General features: G+C 41.5%; 1 protein-coding gene and 1 non-coding gene across 3 annotated transcripts in view; both read right to left on the reverse strand.

Moving 5' to 3' along the window:
• Pde4b (phosphodiesterase 4B) overlaps positions 1-21,542 on the reverse strand; it is a 428,051-nt gene that overhangs the window by 25,161 nt on the left and 381,348 nt on the right. For both annotated transcript variants that reach the window (XM_028784635.1, XM_028784642.1), the window contains one exon: positions 11,574-11,686. In XM_028784635.1, coding sequence (XP_028640468.1) covers positions 11,574-11,686 — 113 coding nt within the window. The remainder of the gene's footprint in view (positions 1-11,573; positions 11,687-21,542) is intronic.
• On the reverse strand, positions 3,610-3,774 carry LOC114639767. Its single transcript, XR_003714059.1, has one exon. It is a non-coding gene; the product is annotated as a U1 spliceosomal RNA (small nuclear RNA).

Consider the following 21,542-nt stretch of genomic DNA (forward strand, 5'->3'; position numbering starts at 1 on the left):
TGCAGGTCACGTGATACACGAGTTACTCATACAGGTGCAGGCTTGCTCATTACCAGGCTAAGGAGTGTAACCAGAGTTGCCAGAAAGATAAGTGAAGCATTTATCTTCTTATTTATTATGAAAACCATAATTAGAAATGGGCTTATATTGAGGCCATAACATTAAAAAAAAAAAGCCTGTTTGGAAAAGTCAGGCTGTTAGTACCAGTGTGGATTGATGCTTCTTTAATTTAGGCAATTTATTCTAATTAGGAGATTTCAGACTTCTCCAGGTATTGACCAAAGCTTGGCATAACCACAGACTGCCTGCCTGACATAAAGATATCTGTGCTGTGTATTTGTTCAGAATTGTAGAGTTGAAGTCAATCTAGTGACATATGAATTAGTTTAATATGCTACTGGAGTAAGGATATATTACTAGTATACTATTATCAACAAAACTAGTATTACTAGTATCAACAAAATGCCAGCATGGAGATTATGGCCCAATAATGGCAAAGCTCTCTGGTGCCATGCAACAGAGGGGGAGAGAGAGAGAGAGAGAGAGAGAGAGAGAGAGAGAGAGAGAGAGAGGTGCTGACTGACATACCACCATCCCAGATACAAGTAGGTTTGAAACAGCAGGCCATCACGAGTCTCTGAAGGCTCAGATTCATGTCCAGATGGATGTAGTCCATCTGAGAGAATGGTAAATCAAATAATGCCAAACCAACCAGCCAGCTTCCAAATGACCACCCCAAGCTTCCCATTTCTGCTCACAGGAAAGGTATATGTATACATCCCCACACACCACATCTCACGTTTATTCCTGTACTGTGGAACCTTAATTCGGAGAGTATATAAGCCTTAAGAGAAGAAATGGGCTTTGGAAACTTAAGCTGCCCTGTAGTCAGTGTTTCCTGAGGCAGATTCAGAGTTTCTAGGCATTGTAGTTCTGGGTCATGAGATCGGATATGAAAAAGCATGGAAGAAAAGTCTGTTTTCCAAGTTACTCCTATCAAATGTTTACATTGGAAGGACTCAGGCTTTATTCATTTTAACCAAATACATTTACCATACTGGAAAAAAAAGATGATCTATTTGCCTCCAGGGGTCCACACTCTTTGACTAGGTTTCTTATTTTAGCATCTTGGTTTTCTGTGTTAAGAGCTTTCATTGGACTAAGGAGATGGCTTAGTTTGTAGACTGCTTTCTGTCAAAACCTGAGGACCAGACTTTGGATTCCCTGCAGAAAAGCCAGGTATGGCAGTGTAAGTGTAACTCTAGCATGGGATGAGAGGAAAGGTATAGTATGAATCCTGGGATTTATTGGCTAGCCATTCTAGCCGAAATAACGTATCATTTTGGTTCAATAAGAGACCTTGAGTGTTTTTGGTTTTTGAAAAAAAAACAAAAAATACGAATTAAACAATAAAGGAAATTATTTGGTATTGATCTCCAGATTCCATGTGCACACTCACTATTGAACACACCCAAATATACCAAGGTACACAGACCCCCATACACTCTCTGGAGCTTTCCTTGAAAAGTAACATATGACCTTTTCAGTTTGAAAATGTACTCTGCTAGTCATAGAACATAACACTAGACAATGTAACTATCCAGATTTTAATCATATAAAAGTATTTTAATCATATAAACTCTTAGTACAAAAATATCTTTAACAAGTTAAAAAAAATTCTCAGAAATTAAATGAGTCTGGCTATTAAACATTTAAAATATAATACAGGTAGCCCTTGTTGAAACAGTCTCAAGGACACAGTCATGTAATGCTAAGAAAGATTCAAATAAGGTTTGTGCAACCAGATCCTAAGTGTTAAAACACAGCAGGAAAAAGTCAGTGGTGCTCATCCTGTCAAAAACATAAATAATGTATTCTCCTGGCCAAGAAAAATATAGCCAGTGCATCAGTCACCATGGCTGTATCTCAATCATCTGAGTTAGAATGGAGCTAGCAGCAGTCATCACAGTAGGCAGAGGAGGGCCTTGTAGCTGGCAGGATAGAGGGTTCTTTTGTGGCGTGTCAGGCCTGTTAGGGTTCAGACTGCATGTTAACCAAGTTATCCAGAGTAGAGGCTTACACTAGAAGTATCAGAAGGTTCCTAGCTCCACATACTCAAGTGGACAAGTGAAACTACACTGGAAATATATCAAATGCCAGGTCTCTCAAAGGCTAGCTGTGATACTAACTGACAGGACAGTAAGAGGCTGGTCTGCAGAAACACAGGCAAGGTTGTGCGTAACAGGAGAGGTTCATAGCACAGAGCCTTGACTGTGTGAGAACAGAATGGGGGTCTTCTGGGTAATGTAAGACAAGAGAAGCTTACAGAACGTTTACTCATCTGCATGAGATGATCAAGCTCTGCTGCACTGAAGCCACAGTTTAACAGATGTTCTGATGTTAAGGGGAAAAAGGAAGTTTGAAAGCCACCCTGTTGACCAATCGGGCTTAGTAAACTTTTAGTATGTCTTCTGTCATTTGTCTCTATTTTTCTCCTGTACTAAAATGAGCATTTCGGTTCTTTATCATGTTTCCTTCCAGTGTAATCTCCTTTTAAGTATTTTAGCTTTTAGTTCAAGTCTTCCTTTTTTTCCCCAGCAACCTCAGCATCAAATGTTTTTATTCACTTGAGGCTTTGTAGTTTCCTTTTCATTTCTTACATACTATATGCTAAAAAGCTTCTCCTTACTCTGTCCCATTATATAATGTAAATAATGGCTGGAAATGGGTCAATATCAAAAGAGCAGAAATTAGCATGTCGGGATCTTTCAAACATGGAATATCTCTCCTTAATAAACATTATACTGGCACAACTAGTTCTCTAAGTCACTTTATTTTCCCCAACTACTTCTTCATTTTAACAAATTTGAACAGTAGATAATAATGACTTCTTTACATCTATTACAGAGTATTTAAAGTATCTACTTCACTATTCTAAATTTTAATAAATAATGAACTCATCTTGAGCCAGAGTGGGTCATTGACAACAAAAATAAGCCTGTATTCTCTGAGTGAGATTGACCTGACTCAAAATGCTTACAAGCACTGGCACTGTTTATCAGTGAGCAGCCAGCCGCCAATAGAATTGAACTAACGCTACTGTGGTAATAGGACCCAAGAATGGGCAATTCAGTTAAGCCATGAGAGTTTTATGTTGAGACATTCATTGGAAAGAGACATTGCAGGGGCAGTAGAGGTTAACCTGGGATTCCCACCTTCATATCAATCTGCTGGCTAGCCACTCTGCTACGTAGCTGAAAGAATCCACAGCCTGGTGACTATTTTACCAGTATGTAAACTCTCTAATTTGCCATCTTCAGTTCCCAACAGAGGAGGAAATAAGAAGGATTACCATAGGATTTGAAGTGAGACCTCTATCTTAGCACCATAATCTTCCCATGATCCTCTGACTCTGGAGAAGTCAAGTCACAATAAAACTACTTTTCAGTGAAATTACACCTTGTATTTTTAAAGGTTTAAAAAATTGTATTAGATATTTAACCTTCACTTTGTATTGATAAGAAAATAGGCCTTATTTATAAAATGTTTCCTTGTCTGTAAAATGACTTCAAATAAATAATATTTAATTAGTTTTTTTTTCCTGAAAGTAACAGCAGCACATAAACACAATCCCTCTGCTACCACAAATTACATATCAGCCTTCCTACACTTTGGGGACTCACAAGGGTCTGCACATTCAGAATGCAATAAATGAGTCTCCTTCATCCTGAGATCACCATCATGACCATAGCATCTCCCCTGTCAGGTAAATAAATAAATAGGACTTTTAAAATTCCCCTCTTGACAGAAAGTTGCAATATTGTGCCTAGTACAACTGTGTGAAACTATAATTGGAAACTATCTACCAAATGTCACCATCTATAATGACCAAGGACATTAGTTGTCAGGTCAAAACTTAGTTTACTTGCTTCTCTGTGTAGCACAGCCAATCTAACTCAATTGGAAAGATATTTTTATTTAGTGATTTTTTTTTTGTTAAGGTATTAGATGCCAATGCTTCTTGTCTCAAATCTACTTTTTTTTTAAAAAAAAAAATATTGGTTTGATCTTCTTTTAAAAACTTCTAAGTAGCTGGACTCTGATATCATCTTTGTTCAAGGTTATAATAGTATACAGTCTACTGCAAAGAAAGGGTAATGTGGTCTTGTAAGGTTCTTAACAGCAAAATTTAAATTTACTATGTTTTAAATTAAAATGTTAGAAGATTACAATGAGTCTACCTTGAAGGTGACTTTTATCTTAATAAACTTGCCACACTTCAATCTGGGAGGGCTCCAGGCTTCCACGGCCCTCTGTCCTAACTCTGCGACTGTTTTTGGAAAGGAACGCATTATGATTGCTGAGCAGACATGCATGGCTTCTAGCTTTAAATGCTACTCCCTACTCCATAAAGAAGAGAAGATTATCAGTGATCTTCAAAACGGGCACACAAGAACGGAAGACTGACCACTGTCCTCACTTTTAAGTGACTTAACAGTCCTTTCTTTGTGGAACATTTGGCTACTTTAAAGTAAACCAAACAAAGAAAGTTACAGCAGAATCTCCTAAAGATTAAATGGTTTGGCACCGGCTGAGGGAAACATCACGGGCCAGAGGGCAAGACAGAAAGAGGCTGGTAGGTCCCAGAAAAGAGCGAAAGCGAGTCTGTACAGGACAGCACAGAGAGAACTGGCATGCTGCCGACAGGAGTGCACCCCCACCGACCAGCATGGGTGTACCCTGGCGTTTTCTGGTAGGATATTTTGGTTTTTATAACAGTGAATGATCCTTGCCCGCTGAACCCATTTCACCTAGAAGTTTAATATTTTGGAAGAATTGTGTAAGAATGAGCCTCACCCCTGGCTTTACTTCCATAGATAACAATGGCAAGGAACTTGGTGGGGCAGGGAGTCTGGGAGTTATTCTAAAAGATCAAACACGCAAAGGCAGGGAAGAATAAAACGTGGAAACCAAATGCTAAGTTCATTAACTTGCTGCAATGCAGTATTTCAAAACTGCTATTTAGGGTTTATAGTTGACTCCACAGCTATAGTGTTCTCCTATCGCTGGCCAGAGTGACACAGTAGTGAAATTCTATTTGAGATATTTGCCCACTTATAGAAATTGCAAGTGAGTTAACCAAAAGCCTGGGTAAACTGGGTCAGAATTCAGTAAAGGAACTGGCTCCTATATATACATACCAATGTAGAAATATTTAGATTAAGCAGAAACACTACTAATCACATTTATTACAAAGTGCTAGTCCCCAAACTCTTTCATGTGCTACGCTTTCATAAGAGTAGCATTTCAAATACAGAATCGCATCAAAAAATACAACTGTATTCTGTTACAGAAAGAATGATTTAAACAACAATAAACAAAGACTGATGAGCTAAATATTCTCTTGCATCTCTGAAGACAATGATTTAAGAAAGCCCTCTGAAACTGGGCAGCCCTCAGCCCAGGAAGCTCTGCTGCAGAGAAATGAATGTTCTGTTTTATGCATTGGGAAGGACATCCTCCTGAATGACAATAAAATCAAAATCTTTCATTTGGGGGAGGGAAGGAGAAGATGCCTAGTCAGTGTAAAATGGAATTTGGAATTCAGCTTCAAAGAACTTTTTACTGTCATATCTTAAGCTAAGTTAGGGAAAACTAAGAAAGCTGCAGTTTTGCACACTAATCCACAAGAAGCAAAGGATGTGTCTGACTTTGACAGACATACTTGACAATTCCATTTTCATGAGTAGTCATCCACCATTTTCTAGAACTCTGACAGTGTCCTCCCTTAACCTGTGTCAGAAGGACTACTTCCCAGCCCAAATTGAGTCTGAAATTAATGGCCAGGCTACAAGAACAACGTAACTGAACATTAGAAATCTGAACCAGGCCTCACCAACAGGGATAAGACTTCCAACCAAACGCTACAAAGCTCACGGGGAAGAATCACTAAGCACCTTCTGGTTCCATTTATTTGTCTCATTGGGATCCTGACCATGATCCTCTCCCAGCCCCATCAAGTCTAAAGCCTCATGTGTCTAAAGCATACTACCACTGGGTCATATCCTCAGCACCAAGAATTAAAACCTTGTGTGTGTGTGTGTGCGCGCGCACGTGCACACATTTGAGTTAGGGTTGAATCTTAGAGTCCCACAAATGGTTGCAAGCACTCTCCTAATGAGCTTGATTTCCAGGCATGGTGATTTTATTCAAGCTAATCAAGTTATTTTTACTAAATTCCAATTTAACAACCCGGAGATAGTGCCTATTTCCAAGAATTTATATATTCATGAAGAATATGGGTAAAGGACTTAGCCAAATATCTGCATGCGCCATCTACCCCTGTGTGAGACACTGGCTGTCTACCAACATAAATTCAAGACCTAAAGTAAACCACAAAAATAATCTTTTCCAACTACTTTGCTTTATAATAAGGAAATGAAAAGATTTTTAAATGATTCAATTGCTCTGGCAAATATTCACAGTAAAGGTAGAGCTAGAATTTAAACTTGTGGCTTATATTCAGGCTCCTTCACTTTAGGCTGAGCTAGTAAAGAGAGAAAACTGGGTCAAAGAATGCACATCGCCCTTCCTGCTGGTCAGAACCAATGTTCACGTTATGCTTTAGAGCAAGATCATCCCTAACATTTGTCAGGGTGCATACTACAAGCTTAAATGCTTAAGAGTGCAATTTAAGCTCTCTCCTAAAGTGCTAACTTGACAGATAGTCCATCACAGTACCGAAGGTCAACTAGAGCTGAGCCTCCATCAACTTGGATGATATCTTACCCTCTCCTAGTTCCAGCACTCAGGACCTCACAGGTAAGCTTGTGCGAGCCTCTGCCGAAGCCTGTGTGTTCGTGACTCCTCCCCCCCCCCACACACACATGCATTCTCCCCAGTTCTTGTCACTGCCGCATGGCTATCTATGCCTGGGCCCTCAGAGTGTGTACCTGCTGCATGGAAGCACATCCACACAGAGACCCTGGGAAGATGAATAAGAGCCATTTGGGCAGAGAATGAGGAGTCTGGCCAGAGGCACAGTGAGGTCTAGTAGGGAATGCATGTATCTCTATGGTCTGATGAAGCCCTTCTGCACAGCTGGAGGAAAGCATACTAAGGCTCCCTTCAAGCCTAGGGACCTGTAAAAGGCCGCTTTGTTAAGGGGAAACCCCTCTCTTACCATTATCATCGATTAATCCTTCAATAACCTGCTTCCTTTCTGATAGGGCTCCGAGATGCATCTCTTGGCCAATTAGATCTATTTCCTTTCAATTCTGTTAGGCTCAGTGTTTCCCAAAGTTACTGATTGATTATTCAGGGATACAGAAAGTGACTTCCCTCAACTTTAGAGCATTTGTCTTGCCTCGGTCATGACCGTCTTCCAGTATCACACACTCAGGTTTACTAGTGCCTCCAGGCTGGTAAAATTGAGTGACTTGAGCCCCTCCCTTTCAAGAGCCTAGGCAATTAGTTGGTACAGGTTCTCAGAGTGGAGCTGGAGAAATAAGCCTGTGCAGCTAGGAGGACTCACTTCTCCAGTGATGGTATCTGTATGTGATTTCAGGATGCCTCAAGAGAGTACCATTTATCTCCCACTCCCAGTTGGTGAGCTTCCTCAGCCAACATTTACTCAGGTGCTCTATTCCAGCTTGTTAGTCCATAGGAAGCTTTGGTATCTGAGACTGTACTTTCCAATTCCAGAACATCCAATTTCATCATCTGGGTCCAAATCTATCCCAGGCAAAGCTGATAGAGAAAGAAAAATGTCCCCCAGCAGGATGTTTGGAGGTTATCAGGGGCTGTGACTAATCATTTGAATATAGCTGCAGTTGAAAATGACAATATACTTCTCTATCTACAGTCACTATACCAGGTACTAATAAACCTTTGGATGCTTTTCACCTGAAGATACTGGATGAGAGACTATGCTTCTCTGTCCAAAGTGGGAAGGAACACCTCCCATCTTTTCCCAGTCCCGCCCCACCTCCCTAGGATTGATTGTTCTGGGCCCATCCTTCCTCAGCCACTGTTGTTGCAACCCTGTACTTCTCTGACTGTGTCAGTCAGGAAGGCGACAGGAAATTCTAGTCACCCTCACAGCAGCTGTGCCATTCCTCCTATCCTCCTCTGATGACGTGGGTTGGCTTTGGTGACAGGAGCTCAGGAACTGAGCCATAGTGAAGGTCGGAAAGAGAGGTCACTGTTTGTGCTGCGCTTGGCCTGGGGATCCCTGTGGGGCTGTTTGCTTTCTTCCTTTCTATACTGTTTCTCTTTCCGTTCCTCTTTTTTTTGGGGCAGAGCTCAGGCATCCTGTTTTCGAAACAGCAGGCTGTTTTTTTGGCAGATGAACTCATGCTCTAACGCATTTTGCTGAAGGGAAAGACAATTCTTCCAGGTGAGGAGAGCTGACGAAACTCGAAACAACAATTAATGTACAAATGTAAGAGGGGCTGGCTGACAGGCCTAACGGCTCACTTGGAGTGCTCACTAAGGGGTCCAGGCCTTCTTCCCAGCACCAGAAACCACACCCATGTCTTTCAAGCTCCTGCTCACCTGTTTCATTTTCTTGCCATGTTTACTTTTTGGGTTTTTTTTTTTTAAGTTTGAAAAAGAAGATACTCTTTAACACTAAGTCACCTGGCTCCAAGTAACTCTAAAAGTTTGAAATGTCATTTGACCTATTGCTAATATTTAAGGATCAAGAAAATGGAGGCAAAGACAAAGACTGTTTTTGTTAGATACAGGAATAATTCCTGTCCACCTGACTGAAGAAGTATAGGGAAAATCAGCTCTACCTTTGAATCCCTCCATTTCTTTAGGCCACAGATGAGTCAAGGACATTCATAAATAAGCAAGGAAGCACTGCCCAGTCCAGGTGTAAGAAACCATAAAGGCAGTTTGCTTTCCCCCTGCCAGACAGGCAACTCTTCACCTTTTCCACAGACTGGCACGCATGTAACCAAGTTACACTCCCTTCACAGGACAGAGGCTTTGCCATTGGCACTCTGAAGTGAAGTTCAGACTTTGTAAACAATAGCCTTTGGGTCAGCTCTGAAACACAAGTAGGGACACAGATTTGATTTTGCAACAGTGAAGTAGGTATTAGTAAGGGATCACTCACTGGATGCCTACTTCCTGGCAGGCACTTTGCTAAGTGCTTGGGTACACTAAACCTTGTGAGGTGAGACCCACTTTTATAAACAGAATCTCTTCACTGTTAAGTAAGGTCATATAAAATGGCGAACAAGGGAGACTGGCCGAATTTAAGCCATGCATCTCCAGTTCCAATGCTCTTCACAGCCTTCCACCCTCTGTAACGTGTTATATTTATGCTCCCTCTCAGCTCTGTAATTCAGTTTTGCTGAGGCTCCTTTGTTCAGTAAGAGTAAGCAAGGTACAACCAAATTTGGCTACTTAGTGATAGCAAAGAGGATCTTTCCAACTACACAGAACTCTCAGATAGCTTTAACATTTGAATTTTAATATAGGGTAAAAATTTTATTGTGCATAACTTAGCCTCACCTTCTCAGCTAATATTGATGAACTTTTCTCTGGTGGTCACAATATAGTCTCATTGTGTGTTATGTTATACATTACTCCCTTGCTATTGTGCTCAGCGTACCCCAAGACAATCATCTGACAAACAGTGAAGGAAGAAGCTCAGTGGGAAGATCTTAAAATCGGTATTCTCTTACTCACATAACTGCTTTGCCCTGTCACCTTCCCACTGGGGACCTTGTTAACAGGTGAGGCAGCATGCTTCCGCTTCAGTTAACTGCATGGTGTCTCTTCAGTGTTAGCTCTGGTCACCTTTCATTGCTTCCTGCCTCGGACAATTGTCAGGGAGGAGTGGAAGCTTGAAGGACTGAGAATCTTCGGTCTTAATACATGCCTCCTTTCATGTTCAGTGATAACATTTTTAGTAACTTTGCAAGCTAGTCAGTGGACAAGGGCAGCTCTCTAGACACACATGGCATGCAAACGATTGGCAATGTGAAGAGTGTCTGCTCTGGCTCTTCTCTGGTTAGTCCCTTGCTTTATCTTGGTGACTCCAGAGACTCATGTCCTTCACAGTGAAAAAATTACCACAGGTTGCATCAAATATCACAAAATAAGAGACAACACAACAGCACAGCTGCTGGTGCTGTGAGGCAAGCAAAGAAAGCCACTGTCAAACATTCTATGTAAATCCCAGAGTGATTTGGAGAAGTTACACAGTGAAGCCCCCAACATGGGGAAGCGGCTGGTTTTTACATCAACCTGGAAAGTCCCAGCTTGAGAGAAGTCAGAAAATACTAGTTAAAACCCCAGTGTGTTCTCTTTCTTTGCTCTCCATTGAGTTGAACTCTGAGCTAACATTTCAGACAGGGCTCATTTCTACTCTGTTACTGATCAGTCTATAGTTTCAGAGTAAGAAGGACCCTACAACCACCACACACACACACACACCAGCATCTAAGGATGCCCTGTTTCCTCTGCCATGGTGCTTTGAAGAGGAGTCAGCAAGCTCTGTTCCAAAGTGATGCTTTTCTCCCAGGAAGGAAGGGGGAAAGTTCAATCAGGAATGTACCTTGGGCTGAAAGGGTAGGTGGGGTACAAAGTCTCTTCCAGCCTCAAACAATAGCACAATCCCTCAAGCTAGAGTTGTAGGGAGCCTTGAAAGTATACTCTGTGGGGTACAGTAGAAGCAAGGCTTCCCCTTAACGTACGCCTATGTTGATACATATATAACTTCACAACTTCTGACACACACACACACACACACACAAACACACACACTTGTGCACACACACATCCATATAGTTAAAATCTGCATGAAAACATGTAAACAAGCAGAAAACAACTAGCACCAACCCTCACTATATAAATTAGCACTCTGTCCAGATGTTAATTAAACAAATGAGATAATGACAGTTAATTAAAGCTCCTCAACACCAAGTTTTGTTTTGTTTTTCTGGATATTGTAAGTAAAATCAGGGTTTGGGTTTTTTTTTTTTTCCTCTTTGGTATAGGTGGATTTTAATTTTAGGTGATTTTCACCTTTAAAATTAGGAAAACAAAACAAAACCCAACTTTCTGTAGCAGAAGGTAAAGTACATTGTTTTCTTCTTTTTTTCTTCTTTTTAAGCCTCAGACCGTGTCAGCATCACAAACAAAGTGTTATAAATCCCCAAAATGCCCTTATTTCCAGCAAGAAAATGTCAGTCTTGAAGGAAATTGTGCTCTCATAAAAAAAAGTAATGGACCTACTTTCTCGTTGAACACGTGTCTACTGAACCTATTAAAATGTGGCAAGACTCAGGCAGATTTTAATTTTCTACAAACCATTATTTAAAAAAAGAAAGGCACTTACATTTGTAAAACAATCTGAAAGCAACTTAGATACCTCTAACTTATATTCGATAATGCACAAATTCGGAAATTTGTTTCTGGACATTAACACGGACTAAGAAGTTTCAGCTTACTGTGGTAGTAAGGTAGAAGCAAAGAAAGCACCGCACTTCGACCAAGTCAACAGACAAGCTGCTGCCTAGCGCTCCAGTTGTAGTTAGAGAAAGGGGTATCCTTACCTTGTTTGATGCCATCTCGCTGACAGAGCGGTAGGTCTGGATGGTCTCTAGCTGGTCTAGGCACCAGTCTAGTTCCTCCAGTGTCTCCATTGCTAGTTTCTGATATGATTCTTCTGCAAACAAACACACAGACAGGTAGTTAGGCTGCAGCGGCTGCAGGCTGGCCATAGCCGAGTCTCCTCCGCCTCGGCTGCTCCCGGCGCCACTGACGGTGCCCCCTTGCTCCTTCATTGTTTGCTTGCCGACTCCTTGCTTCCAAGCTCTTTCTGGTGCTCTGCCCGGGAGGGGGGTGGGGTGGCCGGTGCCAAGTTTTCACCCTCTCGCTGGGATGAGGTGTCAGTGATCTACCAAGAAACTTCCTCAGAGGAAGAAGGCGGGAACCTGCGCCCAGACGCTCATCTGCATAACTGTGCCCTAAAACTCGGGGCAGAGCAGAGTTTTCTCAGGCTACTTCTGCCTTAGTCATCCTGGGGCTCTGTGGGGTGTGTGATGTCATTTCTGAGTGTTTGCAGTCCGGAGGAGAAATGAGGGAGGCTTTCCCCTCTCTTTCCTTTTCTTCTAAATGAAACTGGCTCACTATGGCCATGTGGGGGCAACTATTTGGCTGTTCTGTTCCCAGGCAGGGCAGTCATTCATTCTGGGGGGAAATGCTTCAGGTGGGTCACTGTGAACTCTCAGCAACACTGACCCGGACAAGTCCAAGGCATAGACTATTCCTTTCTCTTCATGAACTCTCTTTCTTAACCTAGAGGCAAAATGAGGTCTCCTGATGATAAGACTCCAGTCTAGAGAAGCTGTCTGGAGTTTTACGTGAACATGTTTATTGGCCTGGGAGTCTTGTGGCTCTTGTTATAATAAACAAAGCCAAGACTTCCCTTCTGGTTGTGCCAGGGTCACAGGGAAACTCTGAACCGGACTTTCAGGTGGAGCCAGATGTGAGGCTTTTCACTGATGTTAGGGGGTCTCCTTCACTTATCGCTTTCTGGGAAATTCTCAAAGCGTTCCATACAAAACAAAACTCCCCACAAATCCCAACCAAATAAATAAACAAACAACCCCCCCCAAAAAAACACCTCAGTGCATTCAAGATCATATATCTGGCTTGACTGGAACACTATTTTTCACTTCCCAGGACATGTCATTCCATAGCCAACCGTTGTGGGTCTCAATAAATACCTCAGGATATTGACTTAAGACCTAAGTTAATAAACACTGAATTCATGTTATAATTTTAGGTGAATTAATGAAGCTTCAGATATACAAAGCAGGCAGATTCCCCACATAGACTAAGGAACAGCAGCTAATTACCACACATTTCAAAACACAAGCACACAACAGCCGCTGATAGATTCAGCAGGCCTGCCAGCTTTAGCATGCTTGTACAGTGGTTTCAAACATGTTTACAGAGAAGCCTCAGTAAGGCCACACAGCCTTACTTGTCATACGAAGACTTTTGTGTGTGTGGCATCAAAGACCTGACACAGGAAGAGGAAGAAATGAAGTGTGATTCCAGGGAAACAGAATGGCCTATCCACAGATGCACAGTTCACAGAGTCAGGAATTTGTTTATCCCTGCAGTATTGCGCACACTTCATGGTAAAAGAGGGGTTAAAACTCAACATCCTGTATGTCATACTTGAAAACCCACAAAACCACCGGAGGTGGCTTCCTCCGCCTTCTTTTCCACGCTCCTCAAAGCACAGACATGAATTTAGGTGTTTTCAATAAAACTCATTTCAAGTCAGACTTGCACATACCTTGCCTCTCCTCTCTTCCTCTTTACCTTTGCAATGCTGTTTCAACTCCAAGATTCTCCTCTCTCTCTCTCTCTCTCTCTCTCTCTCTCTCTCATCTCAGAATACCCCTGCCTCCCTTGTTTGTAAGAACACTTCTTCAAGAAAGCTTTTCTTGAAGGGACAGAACCCTCCCACCTCACTCTCTGCCTCTAATAAAAGAAAAAGTCCAACCACTTCCGAGCTGCTTGGCCTTCACTGCCCTGGTGCCTTTCACCATCACCACCTGCAGCCTCTGTAACTGGGACCAGACTTTCAGCCAGCCAGAAGGGGAGGAGTTTGTTCAAAGCTGTTGGAATCAACAAATATGCAAAATGACTGTAAGATAAAATAGTACAAGGCACATTTCTCCATGAAGAGGAAGAAGAGATCTGATTTCCATTCCAGCTTCACATAGGAACTACACAATTGTGCCAGCAGAAGCACTTCAAAAAGCCAGCCTCTTCAGAGATATACCACAGTACCTGATTTCTGCAAGTGGGTGCAGTGTTGGTACTGTGGTAGGTGCATCCTGGGATGCTTGTGCCTGCCTAACAAACAGATCCTGTGGCATCTTGAGCCTTTGTCTTTTCCTCTTCAGGCCCAGGCCAACCACAATATTTTTTAAAGCAGACTGCTCCACTTAAAATTCTGTTAAACTGGTCACTTTCCAAATTCTTTTCCCCTCATAATAGCTGTTTATTTTTTATTAAAATATTTTTATTGGGCTGGTGAGATGGCTCAGCGGTTAAGAGCATCGACTGTTCTTCTGGAGGTCCTGAGTTCAAATCCCAGCAACCACATGGTGGCTCACAACCATCTGTGATGAAATCTGATGCCCTCTTATGGAGTCTGAAGACAGCTTACAGTGTACTTACATATAATAAATAAATAAACTTTAAAAAAATAAAATAAAATATTTTTATTAATCCTTTTGCAACTTCACACCATTGTCTCTATACATACATTTTCCAAATTCTTATCCTGCAGTCAAGACTCCATGCCCTGCTTGTCACAACTAAGGCAGAGGGCACAGATACAAGTGGGAGAGAGGGATGGCCTCACACTTGTTACTCAGGGTTGTAACAAGCTCAGCACTAACACTTGCTAGTAAGGGTTATAACTAGCTAGGCACTGGCCTCCACCTTGTAGCTTTGTAGCCCTGGAACCATAATAGCCAGTGGTCAGACCCAAGGAGACACTCAGATGACACCTTTACAGACGAAAACAAAAATGCCTGCCCAAGCTGTTTGCAGAGCCTTTGCACCTGAAGGCAGGACAGCTTACATGCAGTGTGGTGAGGAAACACCATTGCTGCAGTAAGAACCAGGCAGACCAGCTTTTTCTCTGAACACTTACTGTGGGATCTGAGACTTCCAAGTCCCACAAATGTAAAAGGACGACATGCGTATTCAAATTATTAAGAGAAAAGATGAGAGGATGGGAGATAGTGCTCATTAAAGAGGCCAGTGCTGAGCACGGAGGTGAGCAGGAAGGAGCAGCAATTAGTACTGGCAAACAAAGAAACCCAAAGTCCCAGCATGGAGGACAATGGTGGGAGGAAGAAGAGGAAGAGAGCAGAACTGTACTTTCAGCAAGAGTGTTTTCAGTAAAGATCTGCAACACATTTTGCAGTGCTTGAGGCAAAACGGAAGTGTAAGGCTTTTGGATTAAAACGAAGCAAAGGGGTAGAGCATGGTGTTTTCCTTCCTTCTGCATTCTCTGGCCTCTCACCCTGAAGTTCTTTTTTTAAAATACTTTGAGATGAACAGAAAAGTTTCAAAGATCATAGAGTGCCTACGTTCTTGCATCTTACTTTCGTCATTGCTAACATTTTGAATTATTTTGATACCTTTGACTCAATTAGCAAATGGCTTGGTGAGTGTCACATAATGACATGTTCTTTCAGGCATAGAAATACCAGAAGGGAGGACAGACCCTTTAAGAGACTTGAGATGATGCTTCCTATGACCAAAGGACTGCACACAGCTCACTAGCTACTGGCAACCAGTCCTACAGCAGGTTGTTGTGCTATGCCTGACCTGGGAAAGGCAAGGCAAACATTTTCCCATAGTACAGGACTCTTTGGTTTACAGATAGAGTCCTAAGGGTACTGCTATCCCTTTCCTGGGACCTGCTGGGTACTAAGGTCAAAAGTTATGCTGGTTGACACAAACTAGTCATTTGGAAAGAAGGAGCCTTCATTGAGAAAATGCATCCATCAGATTGCCAGTAGGCAAGTCTGTGTGGGTATTTTCTTGATTAATGATTGATGTTGTAGGTCCCACCCAGTTATGGTAGGTGGTCCTAAAAAGAAAGCTGAGAGAACCGTGGGGAACAAGGTTGTCAGCAGTATTTTATTATGCTCTGCTTGAGGAGAGCATCCAGGTTCCTGCCATGCTTGAATTCTTGTCTTAGAGTCCCTCAGTGATGGACTGTGATCACTTGAAGCCAAATAAACCCTTACCTCCCCAAGTAGCTTTTGTTCACAGCCTTTATCATAGCAATAGGAGGCCTACTAGAACAGTGATAAACAAATTTGTCATATGGAGACACTGGCTCTGTTTGCCATATCATACCCTTGTCTACCCAAAGCAAGGATAGCTCTTAACTGTACCCAACCATAAGACTTTGCACAGCACACTCACTCAACTCAGATCTTTCTTGTGCCTGTGTCTAGCCTCTGTTGGAGACGGTGGGAAGCAGTAGTCATAGGTGATAAGAGGAAGAAAGATGTTGGATGGTTTCTGGGATGCCAGGGATCAGAGGAAGAGAGTGGGTAAGCAAATAGGGCTGGGGCTGTAACTCAGCGATAGCATGCTTGGTTAATGACATGGCTCCATATTTAATTCTCAGCACTGCAAAGAGTAAGGGACAGGCCAATAGCCAAATTCATTTGCAAAACACAAGTTCCAAGATGAACTATGAGCTTTGAGGCAGCAAATATGGGCTCTTCTGTGCACAGGGCTCTATGAAACTACACAGGTTATATTTCTACCAAGCTGTCTCTGTTCCTGTCATGCATAAGATGGTCCTGAAAGAAGTAATGCCATCACTACAGAAGCAAGTCTGGGAAGCGTGGCTAAGAACAGGGAATGCAAGCATGAATGGAGGTATCATAAAGCCTAGCATTCAAAGAGAAGGCACGGGGAAAGCCCACCTTCTTTCTTATCATTCCTGCAAGAGTGGCTGAGGAAGCTTTCCTTCCTTCAATTGGAAGGCAGGCATTGTATTTGATGAATGGATAAAAGTTATAATTAATATTAATCTTGTAATGATATATTGTATTCAAATAGCTCTTTTCTCAATGGAGCTCCACAGTGTTCATTAGTCCTTGCAACACCTCTGTGTGACAGACAGACAAGGGGGTATGATTGACTTTTATTAAGGCTCAAGCCAAGGAAGAAGTCAGAGGTTAAATCATCAGAGACAATAGTACCTTTCAGATTCCTGGCAGGATTGTATTTTCTCAATGCTAAAGAGGATTCAGCTAGAGCTGAGAAGCAGCCTTATGCCTGAAAATGCTGCATTTAAAGTAACAGCTGACCAGGTCTTTTCTCCTTAAAATTGCATAAGTGCTTTCCTAAATGTTGTCAGTCCTGAGTCTCCTCTTCCCTTTTTGGTCCATCTAACGCAGCTCTTAGCAGAAGGAGGCTGTGCAATACTTCCTCAGAAGGCCTGGTATGATGCTCACATTCATCTTGCTGCAGTGGTTGACCTCAGGCCAATTACCCAAGGTCTGTGAAACTGAATTTCTTCACATGTAAAGTGAGGTCAGGTGAATTACTCTGCTCTTGATGGGAATGTAGAACAGGAGAATGTACACAAAAAACAGGTAATATGCCTTTAATTATCATATATGTTTTACAAATATCTCCTTATTACAGAGGGGGTGCAGGATCATAATAGAAAATTAGGAAATGGCAGAGGAGGAAAACTTGACATGATACAGGTCTCAGTAGTAGACCCCCATTATTAACATCATAGTTCAAACCTTTTCATTTATGTACTGGTGGTTACATACAAATATATATAAATTAAATAAAATCACAATGCATAAAATGTGTAGACTTCTGAATAACCCTCTTTTGTTCAGCCAATGCTCTTCCTCCTTTCCCCCTGTTTTTATAAGTTTTCAGCTTGTCTATTATTTGGGATTGTAGTCTAAATTCCCCAATCTTTTCATTCTAATCCAGAAGCAACATGTGTTGTGGGAGAGGTGTATTGAGGGAGTGAGACTAGAAGGATGACCCAGAGAAGGGTCATGGTGGGAAAGGGTAACTAGAAAGCTCTGGGTTCTCTCTTACAGCCAGCTCCTCCCAGTCAGAACACACATAATAGATACGAACGCTTATGAAGTTGGTGACCTGGCTGGTAGCAGACCTCAGCTCCCTAAAATCTGGTGCTATAATGTAGGAATCTCAGTATGATCTTTTTACCCCTGGCTTCATGGAGGAGGGGACAGAAGCTCCCCCCAACAACCTAGATGCTTTCTAAATTGAGACTTTCTGCTGGATACAAATGAGGAAGTTGGAGTTCAGAGAGGTAAGTGTTCTGTCCCAACACATACATATGATTGGGAAGTGAAAACATCACAGGATACCTCAAATATAAACTTCCTTTCAAATTAAATGTTATCCAAATGCTGCACATTTCTAGCACAGCTTCATTTATATCGGGAACACGTCTGTTAAGTCCCTCCCTGTTTGCCATATACGGCACATAGAAAAGAAATGTAAATATATTTTCCCTTGTAAGGTTCATGTAATTGAATTGTCTTCTCATGTTTTCATAGTTATCGTTATGGGTCAGATCAATTAGAGCAATGATCACATGTGACATGGAGGGTAAATTTTCTAAGCATATATATGGTTTAAAAAAAACAGTTACCAAAAGATCTGGAATAAAATATGATCAAACTTACATAAAGTGCTAAAGCAAGGAGCAAAAAACAAACCTATGATTCAAAATCTTGGAGGTGGGGGGATGTTGGTGACCAGAAACGACTTCTTTTATGGGATTGTGCTGCCATAACGGATTCAAGAATGTTTGTGCCCTGGCTACGTGAATCTGATCATTTTAGGAAAGTTCGTCTTCTTTTATGGTTTGTTTCTTTTTGACATTTTGTGTAAGTTTTCTTTCAACAAAGTCCCATTTAGAGAAAGTCTAGTCTAAAGCAAACATAACCACCCCACCCAATAAAAAACAAGGATGTGATTTCTTAAAAGGAAGCATCTGAACTGGGGCTTCTGGAGGTCTCACACAGCTGAATGATGTCAGTCAAGCAGTGTGCTTTCATTTAGAACACTGGGATGCTCTTAGTAACTAGCAGTACTCATGAGAGACTGACTATGCCTCGTCTGAATCCTGCCTGAACCACTTGTAAGCCATGTGTTCTGAAACAAAAGATTACTCTGCCCCTACAGCATCTCCATTTTTTCCGCCTTATTTGGGGGCTTCAACCAGTTGTGAGGACTAAGCAAACAACACATGCCAAAAGCATCTTGAGAACTTTCTCCATTTTTTCCTTCTTTTTAGTCTTCACTTTACTGAGGATATATTGACATGTTTCGTAGCTAAATCATGTAGAAAAATAGTTTGGCTCTAGGGAAACAAACACAGGTAAGAGGGACCACAAATGCCCTTTTGTGTTGGCGTACTTCAGGAAAATGCCTTTTTGGTATTCTCTTTATTGGCTTTCCACCAAATCCTACCACATACCGTAGCAATGGCCTATCAGAGACTGAGAATTAAACATGAAACTGCTTGTTAACTCATTCATTCATTCATTCATTCATTCATTCATTCATTCATTCATCAGAAGTACACTGAATGCCTACTATGTGCCAGGCCTGCTGCTGGGTGTCATGACAATTACAACACTGAGTAAGCTCCCTTTACTTGGGAATCAAACTCCTTGGTGTGGAATGATAAGAAACCTCCTTGCTAATCTCCTAATGGCAAGTGTATGAACTTAGATGCCTTACCAGCATCTTTTCCACTGTTTCAAAGAAGTGAGATGTATACATTTGTTAAAGTCTTTGCATTCAGCTTATGACCTTAATTTTATGCTCAAGCTTCTAGCTCTGTCGATGTCCTTAGTCTGGGTGCCTTGAAAGATGCTAAGTACCTCAAAATGAGCATGCTTATTTCATTTTCATGTTCCTCTCCACAGTGTAATAAATATTTGTTAGTATGTAATATAGCTCCATCCACATGAAGATAAGGTTTGTCATTTAAATAGGTTGGTGCTATTGTCCTATTTATTTGGTACTCATCTTTATGATTTTCTCCCTTGCAATTAACAGCATCTTTTTTTTCCTATCAAGCTGTGGTGCCTCAAGCTGTGTACTTAATTTTGATGAATAGCGGATGAAACTCACTTACGTTGGAATGCAACATCTCAGGAAAGCATGTGTTTTGAACCTTAAGTAGAACACTCTGAGAACAAAAGTGCAGCCACAAGAGAACACTTACATGCTCTGCAATGCAACTCTTCCAAAGGCACAGTTTATAAGCCCTAGGTGGACTTTCTGTAGGCTGGACTTTGTTCATGTGTCTTTATAAATATGGAATATTGCAATTGCTTATGACAGGGACTTCGCCCTGGGTGGATTCGCTGAAGAGCTTCACAGCCCTCAAGTGAAATAACAGTAGAAAGTAGGTCATTTTGATGCCGCTGTCTTTAGCAACTCCTCAAGACACCAAGTTACAAATCTCCAATTGCAACTAGCTTTTGTGTATAGAACTTGACAGTTTACCAGCCACTTTTTCTTGCATGCCTCATTTTTTCCTTGAAAAATAAACCCCATGGGACAGCATAATGATGATGATGTGCAGTTTCCGTGATGCACATGAGAAAACTGAGGCTGGTTCCACAGTTCACTCCAAGCATAAAATGTGAGAGAGAGAGAGAGAGAGAGAGAGAGAGAGAGAGAGAGAGAGAGAGAGGAGTAGAGGGAGGAGATGGAGAGAGAGAATCTCAGTTCTCTACCTCAAAGGTCTGTGAATTATTTTTTAATAAACCACAAGCCCTGTTATAAACACAAGGTCACCATCAAAATTAGTCTTCCTTGAAGGCACACAGAGAAAGGAAAGCTAGGTCCCTGCTATGTCAGTTGGTAGCTCTGCCCTTCTTGGTTCTTTCCCCACCCACCCTTTACAGCCACTCTCCTGACTGACAAGTCTGCTCTTGGGGTGACTCTGACTTGGGCATTTGATTGCTAATGAACATTTGTATTTGTCCAATCAACGAACACACAAACAAACATGTACCTCTGAAGTTAAAGGACACCAAATAAACTTGATCATTGGTAGTGGTTTATAACTTGGTCCTTGGAGCTATACTGTTCTAGGGTTATGGTCTAGACTCATTTCGTATTGTCAATTAACCTTGGAAAAATCTCTTGAGGTCTGTATGCCCATTTGGTTTCCTCACCCACACAATAAGAACAATAGCATCTGTTTATATGATGAATCTTAACTATGTGCAGTAGAACTAAGAGGTAGGACCTTTAGGACTTAAATATGTTATATGTGTAAAGCCCTCCTGAATTGTCAACCTCACTAAAGGACTGAAGGAACCTAGACCTTCTGTTCATGTGTCACAGGGGAGGGAGGACACATTAGTTGACGCTGTAGAGGACTTTGTTGCTATAAGATGTTACATTAAAGCAGAGAATATCTCTTCCTAGATAATAAACCTGCTGGGACATTGATCTTGGACTTCAGTCTTCCAAATTGGGAGAAATAAAAGTCTATTACCCAGTTCAAATATTTGGTTCTAGCAACTGGTACAAACCAAAATATCCCCAATTTTTAATTGCAGCTGCTAATGGAAGGGATGGTGGTGGCTAGCACTGTGGAACAGTACTGGTGACAGAGATAAGTGGATTTGAGACGTCTAAGAGAGCAAACCTCCTGACCTGCAATGTGGCAGTGTTTGGTTAGTGTTCAAAATACAACATCCCTTCAGATTTTCAGATCCAGAAACATGACTTTTCTCAAAATGTTCTGGATTCCCTCAATCCAAAACTAGTCCCATACATAAGAATCTAATGACAAGTCAGAGGTTAATGCATTAATATAGAAATCATTTTAATAAAGAAATCATTTTATGAAAGGTTTTTAATACCTTCCTAGTCATCTATCTCATCTCCAAATCATATTCATAAGATCACCTGGTAAGCATAAAACT

The sequence above is a fragment of the Grammomys surdaster genome, unplaced genomic scaffold (assembly GCF_004785775.1).
Source record: "Grammomys surdaster isolate TR1022 unplaced genomic scaffold, NIH_TR_1.0 100, whole genome shotgun sequence".
NCBI classification, from domain to species: domain Eukaryota; kingdom Metazoa; phylum Chordata; class Mammalia; order Rodentia; family Muridae; genus Grammomys; species Grammomys surdaster.